Source organism: Trematosphaeria pertusa (genome assembly GCF_010094035.1).
Source record: "Trematosphaeria pertusa strain CBS 122368 unplaced genomic scaffold BU26scaffold_4, whole genome shotgun sequence".
Classification (NCBI taxonomy): domain Eukaryota; kingdom Fungi; phylum Ascomycota; class Dothideomycetes; order Pleosporales; family Trematosphaeriaceae; genus Trematosphaeria; species Trematosphaeria pertusa.
The window spans coordinates 2,674,272-2,696,772 of NW_022987215.1; the positions used below are offsets into that span (position 1 = coordinate 2,674,272).

The window sequence follows — 22,501 nt, forward strand, 5'->3', positions numbered from 1 at the left end:
AACATACGTCGTTTGCTACTCCAACTCTGCCAAGTCTCAATTAACTAGCAAGGGGGCGGCTCGGAATGCTCGTCACATCGTCGTCGGGGCAAATTGCTATTTCATCGGAACATTGTTAGCCCTAGGGTTGGCCGACTCGGGTCGTCTTCCGTTCACGCCAGGATTGGCTAGTGAGGCCGCTTCGTAAGTTCCTGAAAAGGGATGCCGGGGAGGAGGTAGCGCCGCGAATTGTCAGTTTTCTTTGAGATGTTTCAACGTGCCGGAGAGCTAAACCTGGGGTAATGGGGAAGGGTCGCGTGGCCGTTCAAAAGCCGCGGCGTTTGATCAGTGGGAGGCTGGGATATGACGTAACTTGACAGGGGTTGCTTGGCGTTGGGTGCCGGAGTGAGCCCGCTGGATGCGACCTTATTCATCTCAAACTGTCCGGGCCGATTGAACTACCATCTAAACGGCACGCGCACATGGCCAGGAAGCATTCCAGCCAGGCAATTCACGCCGCCGATCTTGCGCTCGCTTGATGTCGTGCACCTGGACAGCACGACCGCGTTAGCACGCTAACGTAACGTCTCCACCACCGCAATTGTTGCGCCGAAGATCAGCTTTTGCATAAGTATGGGGTCGATCCCCTCTAGGAGCTCTCCTCATCCCATACCTTCTATCGTTCGCAACCTAAGTTACATTGTAAAGAGATTTTGCTATAATGGGTAAGAGCGAGGAAATTGATGTCGCGCCGACACCATCGCATCATCATCATGAAGTTGCTGGGCTCCATCATGCGGAGAAAGCGTGGGCTACGAGAGAACCTTATGGGCCGGCTGGTATGTGATCCATTGAAAGCATCAATGGTAAGGGATCTGGCTGACGGAATAGGCTTCAGAGGTCTCTTCGCGAATCATTTCGTCGCTCTGTGTTCGGCCTTTGCAACTATTGGCGGGCTCTTGTTTGGCTACGAGTGAGCTCAACCATCAGCACACACCAGTCCAGTAACTGACGTCAACCCAGCCAGGGTGTGATCTCAGTCATTCTTGTGACAGATCAATTTCTCAACCGGTTCCCGCGCGTCTCGGAGACGGCTTCCGGGGCCGGCTTTTGGAAGGGCCTGATTACAGCCATGCTCGAGTTGGGTGCGCTCCTCGGCGCACTGTTCGCAGGTTGGTTGGCGGACAAGCTCTCCAGGAAGCGGTCAATCGCCGTTGCTGTTGTGGTGTTTACGGTCGGGAGTATTCTGCAGACCGCGGCTATGGAGTATGCGATGCTCACAGTCGGACGGCTAATAGGAGGAATGGGTATAGGAATGTGAGTCCAGAGCACACGTTGAAGGACACATGGAGCAATACTGATATGATGAACAGGTTAGCCATGGTATCACCTCTCTACATTTCCGAGATCGCTCCACCAGAAATCCGCGGCGCGTTGCTCGTCCTTCAAGAGTTCAGCATCGTTCTTGGTATCGTTATCGCTTTCTGGATTACCTACGGCACTCGCTACATGCGCAGCGAATGGTCATGGCGCCTTCCCTTCCTCATCCAAATGATCCCCGGACTGGTCCTCGGTGCCGGGATCCTCTTCTTGCCGTACTCTCCGCGCTGGCTCTCGAGCAAAGGCCGCGACAAAGAGGCGCTTGAAGTGCTCTCCGAGCTGCGCCGTCTACCACCCACTGACTCCCGCGTGCAGCAAGAGTGGTGCGAAATCCGTGCCGAAGTCACCTTCAAGCAGGAGGTAAGCCGCGAGCGTCACCCGCACCTGCAGAAGCCTACGAGAGCGAATCGCATCAAGCTTGAAATCGTCGCCTGGACGGACTGCTTCAAACATGGATGCTGGAGACGCACGCTTGTTGGCGTTTCCATAATGTTCTTCCAGCAATTTGTTGGAATCAATGCCCTGATTTACTACTCTCCTTCGCTATTTAAGACGCTCGGCCAGGACTACGATATGCAACTTCTCCTTTCCGGAGTCATAAATATAACCCAGCTCGTCGGTGTCGTTACTTCGCTCTGGACGATGGACCATTTTGGCCGACGACCCCTCCTGCTTGTGGGCGCTGGACTGATGTTCATTTCGCACCTCATCATCGCAGTTCTGGTTGGCAAGTTTGATAACAGCTGGAGCAGCCACGCGACCGAAGGCTGGGTCGCGGTGGCCCTTTTGTTCTTCTATATGCTGAGCTTTGGCGCGACTTGGGGCCCAGTTCCTTGGGCAATGCCTTCGGAAATTTTCCCTTCGTCATTGCGAGCGAAGGGTGTTGCTCTTTCGACGTGCTCAAATTGGCTCAACAACTTCATTATCGTAGGTCCTCATTGTTTTCCTCCTCTCGATACATGCATCTGACAGCCAGAAGGGCCTCATCACACCGCCGCTCGTCCAAAATACCGGATACGGCGCATACACATTCTTCGCGGTCTTCTGTCTTCTGGCATTCGTCTTCACGTTCTTCTTCATTCCTGAGACAGCCGGTAGGAGCTTGGAGCAGATGGATCAGGTGTTCAAGGATGTTAGCAGCGAGGCTGAGGAAGCACGGAAGGCGAGGATTGAGCGGGAGATTCTTGAAGGGAATAGGGATGCTGTTGCGCCGTCCCCCTGAGCGGGATAAGGTGCTTTGGGGGGCATGGAGCGCTTCAGCGGCTGGTGCACATCTTACTGGGCTGTGCAAAATCCGCTGAAGGCCTTCAGGGTGAGCTTTAAGGCGGTTAGAATACTAGATCCTTGTGCACAATGTTTGATTGCTTTGCAATCGTGACCCATCGCATCATTTATTCGCGAGTCGTATGTGCGGCAGTATTAAGCTGCACGTGATAGCGGGTCGGCCGGATTAGCCCCATCCCGAACAGAACCCGATTTCTTGCTAAGCCAGACCTCATTCGCACTACGATTGCTAGGTGCTTTCTCAACGACGAAGGAATCGTATCTTCGGCCGGATATACCAATCATCCGATTGAAAAATCGGCAGCACCATGGCGGCAATCCGCAAAGGTTGCGGTGCCTCGAGACAAGATCGAGCGACTCAAACACAAGTTAGACCTTACGGGCTTTCCGGATGAACTTGAGGGTGCTGGTTGGGACTACGGCACGCCCCTGGGCAACGTGCATCGACTCGCCGAGCACTGGCGGACAAAGTACAGCTGGGAGGTCCATTAACAAATTACCCAACTTCATCACCAGCATTTCCGTAGAAGGGTTTGATCCGGTGGACGTGCACTTAGTCCACAGGAAGAGCTCGGCTAAGCATGCGATTCCTCTGGTATTCGTTCATGGATGTGGGTCTTTCCCGCCCGATTATCCCATAGCTCTTAATGCTGATATCCTCTAAGGCCAGGAAGCTTCCTTGAAGTGACCAAGCTTCTGCCTCTCCTGAGCGATGCGGAGAAGGACAATGGGCCCGCATTCCATATAGTTGCTCCGTCCTTGCCTAACTTCGGCTTCTCATCTGTAGTTAAAAGGCCTGGCTTCGGGATGAAGCAATACGCAGAGACATGCCACAAGCTCATGCTAGCTTTGGGCTACGAGCAGTACGTCTCGCAAGGCGGGGATTAGGTATGTTCTCTAATAGCTGTGGTTCGCATAGGACTGACATAGGTTTCTAGGGTTTCCTCATTACCCGGGTCATGGGCCAACCGTATCCATCTCATCTCACAGCTTCCCACATCAACATGGTCGTATCGCCACCACCGTCTTGGAAGTCTCCGTTTTCTTTCGTCACAATGCTGACCCGCTATATGCTCGGGATGTACAGTGCTGCCGAAAAGGCCGGACTAGAAGCCTTCCAAAAGAACGGAATGGGCTACTACGCTGTCTAGTCTACAAAATCTCAGACGGTCGGGTATTCGCTCGCTGATAGCCCCGTTGGGCTCCTCGCGTGGATGTACGAGAAGCTGCATGGGTGGACGGACAACTACGACTGGTAGCCGGACGAAGTGTGCACGTGGGTTAGCCTGTACTGGTTCAGCACAGCGGGTCCTGCGGCTAGTGTTCGCATCTACTACGAGTCTCAGAAGGGCGAGTTTCCTGCTTTCGGGAGCAAGTATGTCCCGGGAGTGAAGCTAGTAAGTTGACAGGTGTTTCATTATTCGAAAAGTGCGATCGCAGGAACTGACGCTGTACATAGGGCCTTGCGTACTTCCCAAAAGAGATCTGCCGTCTTCCAAAGACCTGGGGATCTGGTATGGGCGAAGTGGTGTGTGCCCGGGAGCATGACCGCGGTGGACACTTTGCGGCGTGGGAGCTGCCCGGAAGCATAGCTGGTGACTTGAGAATCATGTTCGGAAAGGGAGGGGGTGCGTATGGTGTTGTTGAGGGCGCGTCCGGGTACGACTAGAGGGACACACGCCGCTGTGTGGAGCGATGCTCTGTACCCGCAACTCGGTACTCGTATCCATGATCCACATTTGCGGGAGTGAAGGAAGTCGATGAAAGCCACCCGGGAGGCTTATGACGATAGTAGAAGGTGACTCGGGGTTTTTTTGGCATCCCTGCAGCGCCATCCCGTATCCGAAGCGCCGGTGGTTCCTCTTCTGCCATCTCCGACCGTGATTGGCCCGTTTTCGAGGGGGCCCATGCGCCATCGTCAACGAACCTTTCGCTCACCCACCTAGCTAGAGCCCAAAGAGTGCAAAGCAATGCACCCAGATCTCATCGTCCTCCACCATGCGTGTTCAGGGGTGTCATTCCGGGCCGAAAACGCCCCAGACTAATCCCTATGGGGGAAATTCCCGTAATTAACCTCAGCTTAAATGCAGAACATATTGAGAAGGATTCACAGCCCCCAGGTACACATGGACCTGAGTTCGCATATATGGGCACGACGACGCGAATTCCTGGGAGGTCGTCGACCTTCAAGAACAGGGCGAGATGGAAGTCCTGGCGCGATCGCTTGCATTGAGGGGCGCTGGGTTTTCGAGTAAGGAGCATCTGCGCGGTTGATCAGAGTGCGCAGAGCTAACCGCTAGCAGACTTCACCAGCGCGAATATCACGGCCACAAGCATCTCAAGCTCTTCCTCTCCGGCGATCGCAAACACCACCGCCGCTGCTTCATCCTTCGATGGAATCGCCACCGCCGCTTCGCTGGGCAACCTGACGGCGTCGGCGCCATTGACCCCCGATTCAACCTTGCTCTCATCCATCACTAACGTCGCAAATTTCTCTTCACCGATTGCGAATCTTTCGGCATCGGCGAGCATAGCTCCCAACACGACGGCCGCTCCAATTCTGAATGGTACAGGTAAGATTGACCTGAACGAGTGACATCCAAGAAGCTCAAATCCCCAGATCTCAACAACGTAACGCAATGTTGGCCGGCGTACTGGTCATACTCCTCTATGACATCGGCTTGGTCGCAGTCCCATGTGCAGATCATCACTAAGACATATACGTATACATCGACTATCAGTTCTGGTCTGCCATCCTCTTCGCTAAATGGGACCTTCTCAACCCTCTGCGATGGACTCCCCCGCTTTGATTCCGAAGCCGAAGCTACCAACGCGACTATTCTGCTGCCAACACCAGTTACCACAGTTGAAACCTACCTTTCAGCAGACTGGATATGGCCCACAGGTACCTTCTCACCCGCCCCGTCTTGCTCGATCCGAAATGCAGACGAATGTTCTGCAGCTTGGTCGCTATTCGGCTCATCGCTGTCTAACAGCAACGATGCTTGGACTTCGAGCAATATACTTACCGTTTCGCTGGCGTCTCCTCCGGCATCAATCGTGGTCAATAGCGAAACCACGCCTCTGACGGCACCTGCTGGCGCTTTTCCCACACTGACACTGCATGGAGAATCATATGCTGCAGAGCGGGGCACTTACACCATTTCCGGTGGCACGAACCTTTACGGAGAGGTGACTCTCACGCCAGGGGGCCAGAATGTCCTCACCTGGAACTTAGATCAGGTTTTGAAGCCCTTCGGCCCCACTGGTGCGAACTGCTCGCGGCCTACCGGCGCCGTCATCCAATCACAGTGTGCTACAGCACGATGTACCATCCGTGCCTATACCGTTCAACTCCTTTATTTCGCTCCACCGTCCACCAGCCGAGATCTCTGCGCGAATACCAGCCCTGGCTTCGACAGCTATTCCGTCTCCATATACTCGCACCCACACTCTTCTACCGTGATCAACTCTACTACTTACTGGTCGGACAAAGCATACGTTCGTTATCCCGCCGTCTCCGCGTACAAATGGTGCGCACTGGACAACATGTTGGGTCAAACGAGCGTACCGGTTGGTGGGACTTACAGCGACCACATGGTTGAAGTTTCATCCAGCGACATCTCTTCTATCTGCGACTGGAGATTTGGAACCACAAGACCATATGGGCAGGTCATAGGTGCCACCGCAAAGCCGCTCAATTGGGAAGACCTTGTTGGTGACATACCAGCCTCCGCGTATCAGTGCATGCCGAGGTGTCAAAGCGGATGCCAATCCATTGTGACGGACTGGTATGTACCAGCAATTGCTGTCCCACCGCAGTTGCGTGCACGCGATCCAGAGTGGGCGAGCTGTGTGCCTGTCTTCGATGGTACCCCGGATCCACCAATCGCCCTGGGCACAGCGCCCGGTTTCCTCGCTTCTACGACTACCGAAGGAAAATCTAAGACAGATCCCCCCACCCCTGGACAGACAATACCGCCTGTGCCCGTTCCGACGAGTAAATCAATTCCTCAGCCTCCGATCACGACTCGATTCACGCAGACGATAACGGTACCCACTCCACCTCCTATTGATCCACAACCAAGTCACAACCCTCCGAACCCGAATCTGTCGAATAACCCAGGCCAACCAAATCAGCCCAACCAATCCAATCCACCAAACAATCCTAATCCCAATCCAACTCCTATCACCAATGCTCCAACCCGCCCCACCGCAATTGCAACCATAGGCAACAGCGTCGTCAATGCGGATCCATCACGCCCAGGAACAGTCATAATAGTCAACCCTACCGCTCCGGGCGCTGCTCAAACTATCACTCCTGGTGGTACTCCCGTAATCGTTTCGGGTACTACTATTTCCGTCAACCCAACGAGCGGGGCAGTTGTTATCACTGGGGATACCACCCTCACCCCAGTTGGCACCGTCGGTGGTAAGCCCGTATTCGTTGATCCAACACGACCTGGAATTATTGTTATAGGGGATCCGCGGACCGGACAGCCTACGGAGATGCTCAGCGTGAACGGGCCGTCGGTGGTCATTGACGGCACTACCATCTCCCTAGCACCAGCAGCCACCGCCTTGCCGTCGCCCTCATCAACCACGGTATCAGGCATCTTAATCTCTCGATTGGCGGATGGTACTGTTATCATCAATAACTCGCTGAGTCTACGCCCGGGCGATCCTCAAATAACGGTAGGCGGCCACACCATCGTTTTGGATCCAAATGGCGCGGTCTTCGTAGATGGTCAGCGAATCCAAATCCGGCCCACCTCTGCTGACCCTTCCTCGACCATGGTATCCGGTATTTCGCTCACACTCCTCTCTAACGGAACCCTTCTTGTCAATGGCACAATCGCTCTTCAGCCAGGAGATCCTCAAATATCTATAGAGGGGCACAGCATCTTTATTGATCCGAGCGGGGTGGTTTTTGTTAATGGCCAGCAGATGAGGCTTTCGCCTGCCTCGACTACTCAAGTCGGGGAGCTCGTAATTGTTGGCCCGGACGGTACAACGACTACGTTGCTCATGCCCTCCGCGACGGGAACCACGGACGATGTTGTCAACGCTCTCGCAGCGGCAATAAACGACGCTTTTGCGAGCACTACTTCGAGCGGAAGCCATGTTGCAGCGAGCAGTCAGTCGGCATCCGAACTCTTTGCATCAGTGACAAAGAAAGTTGGACCCACTGGTGGCCCGGATACAGAGGCAGCGCCTAGGACCTCATCCACAAAGTCGGGCACAAGGAAATTAGCGAGGTCGTGGAGTTTGTTGGGGGTCGGGATATGGATATCCATGCTTGCGACCTTGTGGGTATAGTGCACTCTTAATGGGTATTTAATGCATAATGCAGACATGATTAATGAGATGGCACGTCTTCTTCGGATTTCTCACAAGCCCGACTCGGTCTCATATAACATATCTCTGACAGTCACTTCCCGAGAACCCACAGCACGCTTCGCTCGACTAGCGTTCACTTCTCGCTGCTGCGCATCACGACCTATCTAGCAGTTTCAAGGCGTCCTTATCCTTCTTCTTCCCCTTTCCTGCTCCTCCTTTCGGCAAATCGAGCAAGTTGAAGGGCTCCTTCTCCTGTACCCGGAAACATTGGTGCAACAACAAAGGAGGAAAAGGAGCAATACTCCTGTGCCTATCATGGCACCCATAATAATCCCGATAGTCTTCCCAGGCACAGGATCATTGTGTCCGCATTCATGATCCCCACAATCCGCGGTTTGCGTCGGGTCAGGGGTAGAAAAAGTTGTAGTGTATGTCGCCGATACAGACGTATTCATAGGCGTAGGTGGCTGCGTAGACGTCGGCACGATAAGACTGCTCGCCGACTTGGGATGGAACATGATCAACGGTCTTAGAACTTGCGAGTGCTCGGGCCATGTAGATACGAGTCTCCAAGGGAGAACTTGGCTGGGAAATAAGAACAATAGACAAGTGCATTTCGATCTGTAAAGTCGGCATCCCTCGTATGACGCTTCCAAGGGTGACAAGTAGATGCAGATAGGCTGGGCTTGTGACGCCGGATCTAGATGTGAATAGTCCGCGGAGTGAAAAATGTTGCAACTGTACTATGCTTACTTCCTCTGGAAACGTCCCTTTCTCCCATTACTTCTTCTTTTTCACCATCCTGACTCTGGTCCATGTTTATCATAACGTGAAACAGCATGAGATAAAATCCCTCACTCCCAGTCCTCTAGCTCTTTATTCTCATCCACTCCCTGGTTATCCTCCCGCTTCACAACACTCCCTCACGAACAACCGCACAATGGCAGACCAAAACGCAAATCCCGTCGAAAGTGAGGCTGCAGCTTCTTCCGAAAATCAAAGCTACACGAAGAACGACACTAAGGTAGGAGCCAAGGAGGAAGAAGCGAAAGTAAATGCGGATTCGCAAGCAACGAAGAAGCAGCAGCCAACGTCGATTCGACAAAGGGTCGAGCTAGATCCCGTATCGACGAAAAAGCCAGTCAAACCCAAGCCTGGGCATCGTGTTGTAGATGTGAGGACCGCGGAGGAAACAGCCGAGTATCAGAAGCTGTGAGGTCGCGAGGAAAGTAGAGCGGAGATGGGGGAATGAGGGGTGGACGAGGGCTGGACGAGGGCTGGACGAGGGCTGGGTAGTTAGCGAAACTGGTGTCTGGGTGGCGCATTGAAAGTCTTCAAGCCGGTGATTGTTAGATAAGATCGGAGTTTGCATATTAAGTTGACAGCCTCCCGGTTGGCGTTCGAATCCCGAGGTGATGTTCGGATAGCGCGTTGAAGGCCTTCAAACTAGCGTTTGTTAGCACAGATATGAGTGCGATCGCGCGAAGGAGGCTTTCATCTGGGAGTAGATGAGAGATCGTGGTTCATAATACACGCCGTGTGAGCTAGGCTTTCCTGTACCTTGCTGAGAGACAGCCGCTGAACATATACAATGAAGTGAACGGAGAGTGCAACGGCACTAACTGCTATTTCCAACTTGTCAACTCTTTTTTCATACGGCCGAATACACAGCTGTCACTCCCCTCCCACACTCCACCCTCTGCTCCAAATCCACCGTCCGACCATTCACCTTAACCTTTGCTCTAGGCGAAATTTGAAACCTATGCATTCCCTTCTCCCCCTTCTGCCTTCCCCAGCTCAACACACTAGCCGCGCGCTCCTCTTCCGCCGCCTGATCCAAGGGCTGAATGTAAGTTGGTGTGGGCTCGTTCTTCCGTTTCCCCGTGCCGAGCTGGTAGAACTCATTATTACCCCAAAAGAGAATATCGCGGCCCCAGTTCGTGTCATTCTCGGTGAGTTTCTTGGATTTTCCGGAGACGGCCACGCTAGCTACGTTGTCCATAATTCCGGCGGCATGGCTGGCGCCAACGGAGACGTGTGCGAGCCTGATGGGTATGACGCTGTTAGTATTCTCGTCGTATTCATAGAGGCCGGAGAAAGCCGGGACCTTGATGGGAGTCGATTGATTGTGGATCCAGCGACCGTTGCCGAGCTGCCCTGTCAGCCCAAAGCCAAAGGCCCATGTATCAGCTTGCACGCGAGTTGAGTCGCGGGTCGAGGCTACGGGTTTCGTAGCTTCAATAGTGAGGAAGGAAGTGTTGCCGCCGGCGAAGACCTTTGTTACACAGGCTTGTTGTGCGGTCCCGGAGTAGAGTTTCTGGGTCGGGAGGAGCGAGGGGGCGTCGATGAACATGGCCTCAGGGTTAAAGTCGAAACCGAGTTGGCCAGCCGAGTTATCGCCGAATCCGAAGGCACGGCCATTGACATCGTTGACGAGGCTGTGGTAATCGCCCGTCGCAATATGCTGGATCGGAAACCCCTTCAGGGTGGTGACCTCATGTGGAATGTCGAAAGTGCCGCTGGGACGTGTCTTCCATGTCAAGCGTGGGATACCCAATTGTCCCTTTGACGGGAAGTTTTCCGTTCCCGACGCAAAAGAGAAGAGGCGACCGGAAGAGGTGAGCATTAGGGCGTGCTCGAGGCCGGAGGAAATAGATGTGACCCGCTCATTCCAGCCAAGGTTTTCAGGTGTGCGAATGCGGTAGGAGATATTGTTTGAGGAGCCCCAAAAAGGGATCCAGGAGGTAGATGCCGGCTTTGGGCCATTTTTTTGCTCTTCTTGCGACACTGGGATCGAATAGACAGTTCCTGACGCGGAGAGGGCTATGATGCGGTCGCGGGAGATGGCAAGCGAAGTCAAATTTCGTCCCTTTAGTGTCGGCGTTGGCTGGGTGGTGTCTTTAGAGAAGGCAGTGCCCCACTGCAGAAGGTCGCCCTTCTCATCGATGGCTGCCGCAAAGTTCCGATCAAGCTTGATGTCCCTTAAAAGCACTCCGTCAAAGAAGGGTATCCGCCGCGGTGTCTTTATGAAAGACTCCTGTGAATCAGGCGCCACAACCTTCCCTGTATTTGACCCCCACGCATATACTCCCGGATTCTCCCAACTCTTCTGAACCTGCAAGTGCTGCGAACTGAGGATATTGCGGTTGTCCTCTTCCGAGACAGCCTGCCGCCGCGGCTTCTCAAAGCTCAACTCTTGCTCTTGGGGCGGCTCCTCCGCATGGACTTCTCTGAAGAACTTGTCCCCATTGAACCATTGCCAGGCAGTGGCGGTGGCCCAGAGTGCAGTGACGGTGGCTATAGACCGGACGAAATGCTGCTGGCGACGCTGTGCGTACGGATGGGTCGCTGCTCTTATCTGCGGCCGCTGTTTGCTCGAGATGTTTCTACACAGTCGCGGGGGATGCGGGACTCGTAATGCGGCCCGCGATGCGCATCGAGTGCTGAGCATGGCGGACGGCGAGGAGGACGGTTGCATGCGCAGCAGGGGAGAACGTCGACGAGGGCAGTAGAGGAAATCAAATGGAAGGCATCTGGGATGTCATGTTCGTAGTTACTCCTGGAATTGGTAATGGACATGCCCGCCGATGGCTTTCGTGGCATCGTCGTCGAGTCTAGAACGTCACCATGCGCGCGAGCTTGACCTTCACGTGATCCGGAGCAGCGCGGCGGGAGTGCGGCGATTCGGAGCAGCAACCCCACGACGACTTGTTGGCCGTGGCCGACGCAAGGAGCCGCCGCTTCCTCTCCCCTCCACCACCAGCAATTCCTGCGAAAATGTACGACGTACAGGACTCGTGGTATAATGCCTTTGTGCCCCGGGCAGCCAAACCCGCGGACAAGGGCAAGCACCGCCGCCGCGAGTCTCTGCTCAAGCAGCCCAACGTAAGCCCACCGCCCGCTCCATGGGTACGTTGAGCTATATTGATTGTTGTTTTTGCAGGAAAGTCAGGCTGACGTCGAGCGCGTAGAAGGCATCGTCGAAACCATAGAGGAAGCGCCCGAGAAGGACAATGGCCCGCCGCCGGCCACCGTGGCCCGACGAGCCAAGTCGTACAGCGATTTCTACACCGTCGTCCGGGCGCACTTGAAGAAGGAGAAGGGGCTGGAGCGGAAGAAGTCGCGAGATAACATCAGCAATGAGTTGGAATTCGCGGAGTGGTATAGTGGCGTCAATGACGAGCTGCTGGAGGCCAGCCATGAGGAGTACAAGTGTGTATTGGGGGAGATGCCCATTCAGGATGGATACTAATCGCTCATATGTAGGCTCTATCAGGACCAGCTGCATCTGATGCGGAACCATCTCGACACGATAATAGCGGACACTACTTCGGCCCTCGATACTCTCTCGTCCCTCACCGAATCGTTTAAAGCCGTCGAATCGCAGACAACCGCGTTCCAGACACAATGCGAAGGCCTGATAGACGACCAGACGCGCATCACAAAGCTAGCAGATGATATGGAACAGAACCTGCGTTACTATCTCTACCTGGAGCCCATCACCAAGAGACTCAACGCGCCTGGTGCGGGGAACATCGTGCGGGGAAAGGAGTTCACAGAGATGCTGGCGAATCTGGACAGTTGTCTGGAATACATGCAGGCACACCCGAAGCATCGAGAGTCCGCTACGTACCGCTCACGATACCGTCTCCTGCTTACGCGTGCTCTCACCCTCATCCGAGTCCACTTTACGAACGCCCTTCGCGAAATTGCCGCGGATGTGGCGAAGCGGATAGCAGATCGTCAACTAAACGATACCACTATGTCTGCTTTGCTGTACGCAAAGTTTCGCGTAGGGGCACCGGAGCTGAAGCGGATAGGGCTCGAAATACAAAAGCGCGTCGTATTACCTGCAGGAGCGGAACCTGGAGCCGAGGCAGAGTATCAGAGCTTGATGAACGAGCTCTACCAGAGCTATTCAGCCACCCGCGGGCGGCTGATCCTTCCCATCGTCACAAAGAAGATTGGAGAGATTGCTCAAGCGCCGAGTACGTCGAAAGACCTGGTCTCTTTTGCTCGGAGCAGTATAAGCTACATACGCGGCATCTGTTTCGATGAATACGACCTTTGGGGTGAATGGTTTGAAGGTGATGGTGGCGTATACGACTTCCTCGAATCTATGTGCGAGCCTCTATACGATCATTTACGCCCTCGGACCATCCACGAGACCCAGATTCTCAAGCTTTGTGAACTTTGTACCCTCATTCAGACACGCTACATGGAAGAAGAGGAGGAGGAGGAGGAGGAGGAAGAAGTCGCAGTTGTTGAAACAAGCAAGCTAGAATTTACGGCCCTAGTGCATCCAGCACTCCAAGACACTCAGAACCGCCTAGTGTTTCTTTCGCTCAACGTTCTCCGTGACGAGATTGAGAGATATAAGCCGAAGCCAGAAGATCTAGATTATCCCGCCAAGAACAAGAAGCAAGCCGTGTCGGGTGCTAAGTCGAACCAGCCGGTACTCTCTGGAAGGAAGGCTCCGAAGTCAGAGGCCCCCCCGACGCCTCAGATGCCGAAGACGCCTATGGTAGTCGAGGAGGATGATCCCGATGCACGATGGAGCTTCAACACGGAGACTGCATTCAAGGACTGGTACCCGACGTTGAGGAAAGCAATCTGGTTACTTAGTAAGATATACCGGCTAGTTCACGTGAGTCTCGTCTTCGCAAACGTTCGACTATTAGCTCTAATAATCTCTCAGTCCTCCGTCTTCGACGATCTAGCACACCGCATCGTCCATGGCACCACCCTCTCCTTGGCCCACGCGAGCACCCTGCTCTCTAAATCAGCCTCCCCGACCGACGCCGCGCTCTTCCTCATCGCACACTTGCTTCTCCTAAAACAACAAATCGTGGCCTTCGATATTGAATTCGTGACGCCCGAGACAGACCTGCAGTACGATCTCTCTAGTATTACCAACACTTTCTGGGAGCTTCGGGCCCGCGGTGGACTCTTCAACCCAAGAAGTCTTGTAGGCCTGCTGATTCCGAAAGTGGTGGAGAATATGCTGGACGCCAAAGCCGAAGTCGACACCCGGCTCAGACAAGCGATCCAAGATTTTACTGCCCAATTTGTAGGACGCATGACAGCACCTATCAAAACCAAAGACGGGAAAATTCTGCCCAAAATCTCCCCTGGCGAAGCAGCCCCCCGCATCACCAAAGTGCGCTCCAACATCGAACACGAGACACCCTTCCTACGTGCCAAACTAGAAGAATACATCACTGACTACCGCACGCGGGAGATGCTCGTCGCCGCCGTCATGGAGTCCGTGACCCAGACGTACGAAGACTGGTTCGACACTGCCTACACGCCTTCACTCAACGGTACGGGCAGGAGTAGCAAGGGTAAGGGCAGGGAGGATGGGGTGTGGGATCCCGATGTCTTTGGTGAGTGGTGTGCAGGGTTATTTAAGGTGGGCACGCTGGGGCTGGGAATTATGACTGACGGGCCTGAGGATATGGATAATGGCGCGGATGATAGTGATGGGAGCATGGGGGCTATGAGTGGGAGGTCGAGTACGGAGAGGACAGGGACGACAGGCATTAGGATTAAGATGTAATAACTGAGCATAGCGGCGGCGGCTCACGCCTAAAAGCCGTCTATCAGCGCAGGTGTATCAGTGCGGCCAGGGTAGGGGAAGTTAGATGAAAGAAGATCATGCCTAGGCGCGGGAATGAAGAGTGGATGGCCACATTTGGGCCGTATTCAAGCCCACTGAATGCGCAGTCTCATCCCATACTCACAAAGTTCAATCGTTTCACAGCGTGTCCAGACTTTCCAGCGTAGTATCAAGTATACTTTAATTAAGCTTGCACGGCAAGGATGCAGGTGCCCAGGCGCAACAGCAACCACGTGCTCTCGCGGCTTGGTCCGTGCCCCTCAGCGTGTTGGCCCGCGTTGAGAGCAACCATCCATGCCACATTCACCAGATTCAAAAGTCGCTCGTCGGCTGTAACACGAGTGCGATGAGTGACCTTCCACCCGTTTCAGCAGCATCAGCTTCTTCCTGGCGATTTGTCTTGTCATGAACGGCCCGCGCACCTCAACACAAACAACTTGCGAAGTGGGGTTTGCAGCACATCGACCATGGACCACGCAACCCTCGTCTTCGCCTCCGTATTTCCCGTCCCGTCCCTCTCGCACACAACGCCTACGCCGGTCGCAACACCGGATCTCGGACACACGGCGCCTGGATCTTCATTCGGAGGCCCGTTCATTGGCAATGCGGGTGGCGCACAGCATCGCGCCGTGAAACGGACTCAGGCCTGGAGCACCGCGACACGCTTCTTGAGTCTACCGAACAATCCAGGCTCTGGAACGAGGAGAAGCCAACGAAGTGCAGACGTTGAAGGGGCGCTATATTATCTATTGGTCGGGGAGGGGAAGAGCGAGGAAGGCGAGAAAGGGCTCTTGGAGTGGTATACGAACGAAGCGCGGTTGCATTTTGCGAGCTTTGTAAAGCCGGCCCTGAAGGAGTTATGGGAGAAGGTATTATATCGAAAGGCATAGTGCGAGTCCTGAGTACGAGCTGACCGTAATGCAGGAAGTCGAGTTGCGCACGGCCTGGGACGTCCTAGACGAGACGCAACGGACGCTCGAGCAGGTCCAGAACTTCTACCTTCAGCCCTTCAATGACCATATCCTCCCGTTCCTCCACCAAGATGCGACGAACAAGACAATCCGCGCAAGCCAGCTGTCGCAGACGGCCGATATTGAATTAATGGACGCCGCGAGCTGGAAATTCGAGCGACACATTCACGCAGTTTTCGCGCATTGCCTCCCTCCGAAGCGATTCTCGAAGACTTTGAGCTATATCCTCTATGATGCAGGTTGCCGGTTGTTCCGCTTTTACGTACGGCAGGATGGTGTCCAGCCCAGCACAACACCTGAGAGTACCAGGGAGGTCCGCGACCGGATGACTGCGCTTCTCTCCGGCTTGGAGCGCGTGGGGCTGGGAGGCAATAATGCTCAGAGGGCATTTGCACATGCGATGAACCAGTTGTTGGAGACGTTCATCGCTAGCCACTACCTGAAAGTGGATTGGTTCTCAAAGAGGTCAATCGTACCCGATCTAAGGGTATGGGTCAAAGATGGCTTTTGCCCGCTTGTGGAGCTAGCCATGGAATGCTTGAGATGCGATGCAAGCGACGTTCAACCTACCGAGCTGAAGCAGTGGCAGGAGATGGCGCTTGCCAGGCTGGGGAGAGGAAGAGTTGCCAATCTGTTCGACTTCGTTATCCATTGGGACAGAAGCTTAGGGGCGATACTAGATCTCAAGGCAAGTGCTTCAACGACGTGGTGATACTGCATCATCTAACAACATTCAGGATTACTTGAAGCTCGACGGCGCAAAACAATATCTCACATCTAATTTCTCTCAGCAAATATCGAGGCGTCTACTACACCCTGGGGCTACTACGACGTACATCTTAAACGTCTACATCTCGATCATCCGCGCGTTTCACAAGCTGGATCCGAAGGGCGTCTTGCTTGAACGCGTGGCGCGACCTATCAGACGATATCTGAAAGAGCGAGAAGATACCGCTCGCATAATCATCTCAAGCCTTCTTACGGATCCGGATGACGAGGTTGGTAACACCAAATTTGCCTCAAGTGGAGAGCTGTCCTATGAGATCGCGATGGAAATGAAGAAACCCTTTGCGAACCGTGAGGAGGCGGATGAGGAATTCAACTGGAACGACCTGAATTGGCAGCCTCTTCCAAATGATGCATCCCCAGATTACAAGAAGTCGAAGGTCGAGGATGTCATTCACTTCCTCTTGACAATTTGGGATAAAGAAGACTTTATCAACGAGTTGAAGAATATCCTTGGGGACCACCTATTGCGGTGTCAGGATCTGGAGTATGAGAAGGAGATTCGGTTGCTCGAGCTTATCAAGGTTCGATTGGGTGACGAGAAGCTGCAAGCATGCGAAGTTATGCTGCGCGATGTCCTAGAGTCAAAACGCATCAACGGTACCATCCACGCTACAGGCGATGTACTGACGCCAGAGGACCAAGGTCAACAGCCAGAGACCCCAGCAGGTCCTGGACCAAGGCAACCTCGACCACACCGTCCTACATCATCAGTGCCCTCCCACCTAACACCCTCAACACCAATCTTGAAGCCACCCGAAGGCCCTACCCTAAACGCCCAAATCCTCTCCTCCTTCTTTTGGCCCATCCTCCGCGACGAAGAATTCCGCGTTCCCGCACAGATCGAAGCGCTGCAGAAAGAATACGAATCGCGGTTTGAACGCATCAAAGGCATGCGCAAACTGCGCTGGATGAATGCGCTGGGTGACAGCACCATAATCCTGGAGTTTGAGGATAGGACTGAGGAGTTCGAACACTTGACGCCATGGCAGGTTAGCGTGGCGTATGCATTTCAACCGCAGCCTGGTGAGGAGCGGGCTGCTGGTGGGAAGGGCAAGAAAGGCGAGGGGATTACGAGGAATGTGGAACAGCTTGAAGAAATGCTGCAGATGGATGAAGGCCTTGTCCATCAAGCGCTAGCCTATTGGGTTGGCAAATCCGTGCTCCGGGCAGTTTCACCCGATACATACACCGTCATCGAGCGGCTCGATTCCTCCACCAAGGACAGCGATGCCGCAGCCGCAGCCCAAGAACTCGCTGAAGTGCAGGCTGCCCAGACCACAACCGTCAAATCCCAAGCTGATCTTTTGAACGAGAAGAAGGACGTCTATACGAGCTTTATCGTAGGCATGCTGACCAATCAGGGGAATCTGCCGGTCATGAGGATTCTCATGATGATGCGCATGCTGGTTCAGGGCGGGTTTCCGTTCGGAGCTGAGGAACTCAGGGGCTTGTTGGGGGATATGGAAGGGGATGGGAAGGTCGTTAGCTTGGGGGCCGATGTTTGGGGAATTAGGAAGTAGGAGAAATATATTAGGTTTGCGGGCGAAAGAGGAGGATTAATGTACGTGCAAAGTCTGTTCAGGCTTCCGTATAGTATTACGGTCGATTGAGTCGGGCGCTTGCTAGGTCTATCAATTGTACCATACCCTGATGACCTTCACGACCTAGTATCCTAACTCCCTCGCCGCCTCCTCGATGGCTCTCACTAACCCATCTAGTGTACCTCTCCGCGTGTTCCCGTTGACGACTACGCGGAAGAACTTCCCTTTCTCTCTCTCTCCCGGCGCAAAATCAATCATAAACCCCCTACTAATCAATTCGCTCGCTATATCCGCCGTCGCCTTGTCATTAGCCTTGCCACCCTTCAACTTCCCTCCCCTAGCCCAGTAAAAGCAAACTTGCAAACAAGGCAGCGGCGCCGGACTTATCGTGACAAAATCTCCCCTCTTCTTTAATAACCCTAGCAAATACTCCGCGTTCTCGTACGCCCGCGCTACTAGATCCGAGAAATGCCACGTCCCGTAGTACGATAGAGAGAGGAAGAGCTTAAGGCTATCTGCGCGGCGTCCGCACTGCGGCGTCAAATCCGCAAGATCGTATATCTCATCCACAGATTCCGACGCGTTGTGGAAAAGATATCCAGCCGGCAGTGTCATACCGCTCCAAAACTGGCGCAGGTCGCGGCCGAGGAGGAAGCTACATGTCATAGGCACGCCGAGCATTTTGTGCGGGGTGATGGCTATGCTATCAGCGAGCTCTACGCCCTTCAGCCGAGTTTCCCTGTAAGTGGAATTGAACACGACACTCCCGCCCCAACTCCCGTCCACATGCAGCCACAAGCGGTGCGTCTTACAGATAGCAGCGAGTGGGGGAAAGGGATCGAAGGAACCCAAGACGGTAGTCCCGGCTGTCGCGTTAACGAAGAACGGCGTTTCGCCCTTCTCCTTACTCTGCTTGACCAGCTTTTCCAACTCTTCGGGGATCATCCTGCCTTCGGCGTCGACAGGCACGGAGATGACGTTCTTACTTCCTAGGCCGAACATTTGCGCGGCTTTTTCGACGGAGTAGTGGCCGTGCGCGGAGGTGAAGAGTGTGAAGCGGTGGGGGCCGTTACCGGTTTCTTTGGTTGAGGGGTAGAGTGTGTTGCGCGCGATGATGATGGCGGTGCTGTTTGATGCTGACCCTCCAGGTTGAGATATACCGCCGCAGTATGAGGACGTGTAGCCGAAGAGGTGGGCTAGGAACTTTGTGGTGTATTTTTCAATGAGGGTTAGGGCGGGGGAGACTTGGTAGACGTGCGCCTGCGGGGGGTGGGTCAGCGTCGAGATGGGTGACGGAGGAAGGCTGTTGGAAGGAGATGTACATTTGTGTTCAATGTAGCCAGAAGCAATTCTGATACTAATCCGACCTGAGGTTGGCAAGTCAGAACTCGTCGTAGCTGGGTGTTTTTGAGAGCATTTGCATGCGTACAGCGTTCGTTGAGCCGTAGAGCTTGTCCATGAATCCTTGATCCCATGTATTCACGCTATACTGCAACAACTTCTGTACGAGCTCGAGTAGCCCATCTTTACCTCCTCTTGCTTCCGGCACCTGTAGGTTCAATATCCCTTCGAGCTTCTTAGGTGGATGATGCTCGACTAGGGCGGTTCTAGGTCCTCCGCCGGGGAGGGCCAGGCCGTGACCTGTATGCTTTGTCTTGGCATCATCATCTGCCGAACCGATGTATGGAATAATCAATTCTTGGACGGCTTCAAGCAGCTTAGGGAGAGTCAGTCAGTGTGCGGTCTGGCGAATCTCGGAAAAGCGAATGGATTTCGTCGAACGGACCGGAAAAGCAATTTGCGTAGCGGATATGCATACCTCTTTAACTTCGTCCGCTCTATTCAACGGCGCCTCCACACCGTTCGTGGAGCTCGAAGCCATCTCCTGCCAAAATATAAGAGCGCAAAACAAGACTATGGAAGGGTAGGAGTCAAGAACGAAGTACGTCACCAATGCACCAATCGAGTGGGATGGTTTAAAACGATTTCTGAGAATAAAAACCTGCCGGTAGAAAACTCTCACCGCGCGCTCTGCCGAGCAAAATGCACCAAAGGTATCTAGTCCGAATCCAAATGGTTCCTAAAGCCAAGGCCCGCCGAAAACGCCGCCCAAATGCCGAGAATATGCGCCAATGCCGTCTATTGCGCCATGGCAGCCGCTTTTTCTTTGCCTTTGCTGCTACTCGATTTCGATGCGTGCTGCTCCTTCTTCGTTTTATTCTCCCTACTGCTAACCTCCTTGCTGCTACTTTCTTTTTTTGCTTGCTGTGCTTCCTTCTTCGCCTGGGCTGCTTTCGCGGCTGCGTGTTTCTGCCGTGCGAGCTCGATGGCCGTCAGATGCTTACCCGCTTTATTGTTGTACGTGGCAGGGTGAGTGTCGCCATTGCTTTCGGGAAAGGACTGGAAACCTTCGTTGCCCGCTGTCCAGCGTGATTGCTTGACCCAGTCATTGCGTCGCCGTTTGTATAGATCCATGCGCCAGTTTCGCCAAACGGCGCGGCCTACGTGAGATTCCCGGAGAGAGGCTTCGTTCTCTGCCAGCTCTTCCGCGATGCGCTCCCGGATGAATGCCAGCCCGTGAGTGCCTTCCCAAATGGCATCGATTACGTGGGAGCCTGCAGGATCTAAGGCGAGCTCGCCGACATGACCATAGAACTTCTGGATCACCTTGCGTCGGAATATGACGGATGCGTGGGGGGAGGTAAGCGCGGCTTGCAGTGTCCGGGACGCTGTTGGATCGCGAGCGATGTTGATGGTCAAGTGGGGACCAAGTTTCTCCAACGAGTCGAAGATCAAGTTGCCCAAGGGCCCACGAACGGCCATCATCGCTTGTGCAAGCAGAGAACCATGGACCTTGTCCGGGTGGGCATACTCGTGTTTCGAATTCGACTTTCCATCCTCTGATGGGGCCTCGCTGAGTTTCAGTATGCGCGTCACTTCAAAGCCGTTGGAACCGGCGTATGCTGTTTGCAGCTGGGCTTTGATTGGCGTGGTGTCGACGCCTCGAACAACGCAGCGCTCGATCAACGTCTTGAGGATGGCCGTTCGGTTTCGCTCGACCAAGTTCGGAATCTGCTCGACAATCTGGCGCATCGCTTCCTCGAGGTCATCCTTGCCTAGCCGCTCTAGTATCTTCGCCGCGACGTAGCTTGCGATCTCGTTGCGTGCCAGGCTGCCCATGCGCTCCTTGAAAAACTCCCCGTAGATGGTTTTGAACAATTTCCCCGGAGCATACTGGATAATGGTCTCTAGCAGCCTCGAGCCGATTGCGTCGTAGACAAGGCCGTTTATGAAGGATGCGCTCTCGGTTCCTCCTGCGATTGGATCATCCGGAAGCAGTCTGTGGATAATCGAATTCTCATCTTTCGCTCGCGATTTGCCAAACTGGGTTAGCTCGAGCCGGAGCAGTAATTGCAGGGTGGGGTTGCCGGTTGGATGCACAGCCAGCTGGCGGAGATAAGAGGAATCCAAGCCCGCCATGCTGTCGTTGATTATCTTCTGCAGAGCAACGAGAAACGATAGTGGCACAGTTCTCTTCTCCAGCGCCCACTCTTGCGTCTTCTCCGCGCCGGAGATGGCCACTTTCTCCTTCTTTTTACTTTGGAGAAGCGACTTGTGATTGGACTTCTCAAGCGGCTCGCCGGCAAGGACGACCAGCAGGACTCGCAGGACGTGCGAGGCAAACCGGTCCGTCATCAAATAGCCCAGGTAGCCTTCCAGCTCGTCCAGTGTGTAAAGGAACAGGTTCTCCATGGATACGTAGATGTCATTGGGGTCGGAAGAGGGCGGGGTTTGCGTAAGCGCGGGTTTGGCGACTTCTTGGGTGACTGCGGGCGCGGCCTGTATGAAGAGCGCTTCGCAGCAGTGGGAGGCGAAGCGGTGCTGGATGAGATGGAGGAAGCTGCGAGGTCAGCGTGGGCCGGGAGGCGTGCAGCAAGCACTTACTGCCCATTGAACTTCTGGAATAGGCCCTTGAGCTGGTCTGGGGTGGAGAGCAGGATCAACCGCTCCATCAAGCGCGAGCAGGACTGGCTGTGGGCAATCTTCAGCTCCTTCCCGCTCGCCTCCCGATAGACATTCTCCAGGAACAGCTTGCGCTCCTCTGGGTCGGCGAACTGGTTCAGCTCGAGCAGCTCGTCGGCGCGCCTGAAGTAGTCCTGCTCGTCGTCGTCGAGCATGCCGTAGAAGGGCTGCGCGCCGGGGCGGGCGACGCCATCGACGGCGGCGTCCGGGCACGGCACAGGCTCGTCCGCACTCGTCTTGTGCCGCTTCGAGCCCCCTTCGTCGTCGTGCTCGCGCTTGCGCTTCTTGTGCTCCTCGCGGCGGCCGCGCTTCTTGCGTTCTTTCGGCATGCTGGGGGGGCGGCGGCAGACGGGGAGAAAATTGCTAGAAGTACGAAGTAAAGTCGACGCTCGGCTACCTGGCTGCTGCTGGCATGTCTGCAGGGGCTGCACCGCGAATAAATACTGTACCTAGGTAGTCAGGTAGTCTACGGCGCTGGACGCCACGGAACCCAGCGAGTTGGCGCCTGCGGGCCGAGCGTTCGTCCTCCAGATCGATCGCCGCACAACCCTCCAGGGCTCCAGGGCTCCAGGGCT

At 54.5% G+C, this 22,501-nt stretch overlaps 9 protein-coding genes across 9 annotated transcripts; 6 read left to right on the plus strand and 3 right to left on the minus strand.

The window, feature by feature from the left end:
- Positions 1-700: 700 nt before the first annotated feature.
- On the plus strand, positions 701-2,691 carry BU26DRAFT_453130 (general substrate transporter; the record flags this gene model as incomplete). Its single annotated transcript, XM_033824821.1, has 5 exons — positions 701-818; positions 871-952; positions 1,003-1,296; positions 1,353-2,286; positions 2,339-2,691. 5 exons carry the CDS (start codon positions 701-703, stop codon positions 2,579-2,581), a joined length of 1,671 nt encoding a protein of 556 aa, XP_033687689.1. The 3' UTR covers positions 2,582-2,691.
- A 343-nt stretch (positions 2,692-3,034) lies between these two features.
- On the plus strand, positions 3,035-4,312 carry BU26DRAFT_529687 (alpha/beta-hydrolase; the record flags this gene model as incomplete). Its single annotated transcript, XM_033830915.1, has 6 exons — positions 3,035-3,258; positions 3,309-3,510; positions 3,582-3,793; positions 3,836-3,898; positions 3,929-4,040; positions 4,103-4,312. The coding sequence occupies 6 exons, from the start codon at positions 3,035-3,037 to the stop codon at positions 4,310-4,312; spliced, it is 1,023 nt and encodes a 340-aa protein (XP_033687690.1).
- Positions 4,313-4,845: 533 nt separating this feature from the next.
- On the plus strand, positions 4,846-7,962 carry BU26DRAFT_562408 (uncharacterized protein; the record flags this gene model as incomplete). Its single annotated transcript, XM_033833027.1, has 3 exons — positions 4,846-4,894; positions 4,947-5,216; positions 5,264-7,962. 3 exons carry the CDS (start codon positions 4,846-4,848, stop codon positions 7,960-7,962), a joined length of 3,018 nt encoding a protein of 1,005 aa, XP_033687691.1.
- A 626-nt stretch (positions 7,963-8,588) lies between these two features.
- On the plus strand, positions 8,589-9,417 carry BU26DRAFT_262193 (uncharacterized protein). The gene has a single exon (XM_033821268.1). It carries the CDS (start codon positions 8,729-8,731, stop codon positions 9,197-9,199), a length of 471 nt encoding a protein of 156 aa, XP_033687692.1. The 5' UTR covers positions 8,589-8,728; the 3' UTR covers positions 9,200-9,417.
- A 217-nt stretch (positions 9,418-9,634) lies between these two features.
- BU26DRAFT_421634 (mitochondrial protein-like protein Fmp25) lies at positions 9,635-11,434 on the minus strand (the record flags this gene model as incomplete). The annotated part of the gene is made up of 1 exon (XM_033823416.1): positions 9,635-11,434. The coding sequence occupies one exon, from the start codon at positions 11,432-11,434 to the stop codon at positions 9,635-9,637; it is 1,800 nt and encodes a 599-aa protein (XP_033687693.1).
- A 454-nt stretch (positions 11,435-11,888) lies between these two features.
- BU26DRAFT_549209 (Sec34-domain-containing protein) lies at positions 11,889-14,712 on the plus strand (the record flags this gene model as incomplete). The annotated part of the gene is made up of 4 exons (XM_033831984.1): positions 11,889-11,892; positions 11,955-12,195; positions 12,250-13,630; positions 13,682-14,712. 4 exons carry the CDS (start codon positions 11,889-11,891, stop codon positions 14,540-14,542), a joined length of 2,487 nt encoding a protein of 828 aa, XP_033687694.1. The 3' UTR covers positions 14,543-14,712.
- A 197-nt stretch (positions 14,713-14,909) lies between these two features.
- BU26DRAFT_539227 (uncharacterized protein) lies at positions 14,910-17,992 on the plus strand. The gene is made up of 3 exons (XM_033831500.1): positions 14,910-15,471; positions 15,527-16,261; positions 16,311-17,992. The coding sequence occupies exons 1-3, from the start codon at positions 15,070-15,072 to the stop codon at positions 17,880-17,882; spliced, it is 2,709 nt and encodes a 902-aa protein (XP_033687695.1). The 5' UTR covers positions 14,910-15,069; the 3' UTR covers positions 17,883-17,992.
- On the minus strand, positions 17,955-19,913 carry BU26DRAFT_262294 (PLP-dependent transferase). The gene is made up of 4 exons (XM_033821271.1): positions 19,723-19,913; positions 19,333-19,620; positions 19,226-19,270; positions 17,955-19,163 (listed from the first exon to the last, which is right to left on the minus strand). The coding sequence occupies exons 1-4, from the start codon at positions 19,783-19,785 to the stop codon at positions 18,027-18,029; spliced, it is 1,533 nt and encodes a 510-aa protein (XP_033687696.1). The 5' UTR covers positions 19,786-19,913; the 3' UTR covers positions 17,955-18,026.
- On the minus strand, positions 19,914-22,490 carry BU26DRAFT_262293 (ARM repeat-containing protein). Its single transcript, XM_033821270.1, has 2 exons — positions 21,849-22,490; positions 19,914-21,804 (listed from the first exon to the last, which is right to left on the minus strand). The coding sequence occupies exons 1-2, from the start codon at positions 22,253-22,255 to the stop codon at positions 20,043-20,045; spliced, it is 2,169 nt and encodes a 722-aa protein (XP_033687697.1). The 5' UTR covers positions 22,256-22,490; the 3' UTR covers positions 19,914-20,042.
- Between the last annotated feature and the right edge of the window lie 11 nt (positions 22,491-22,501).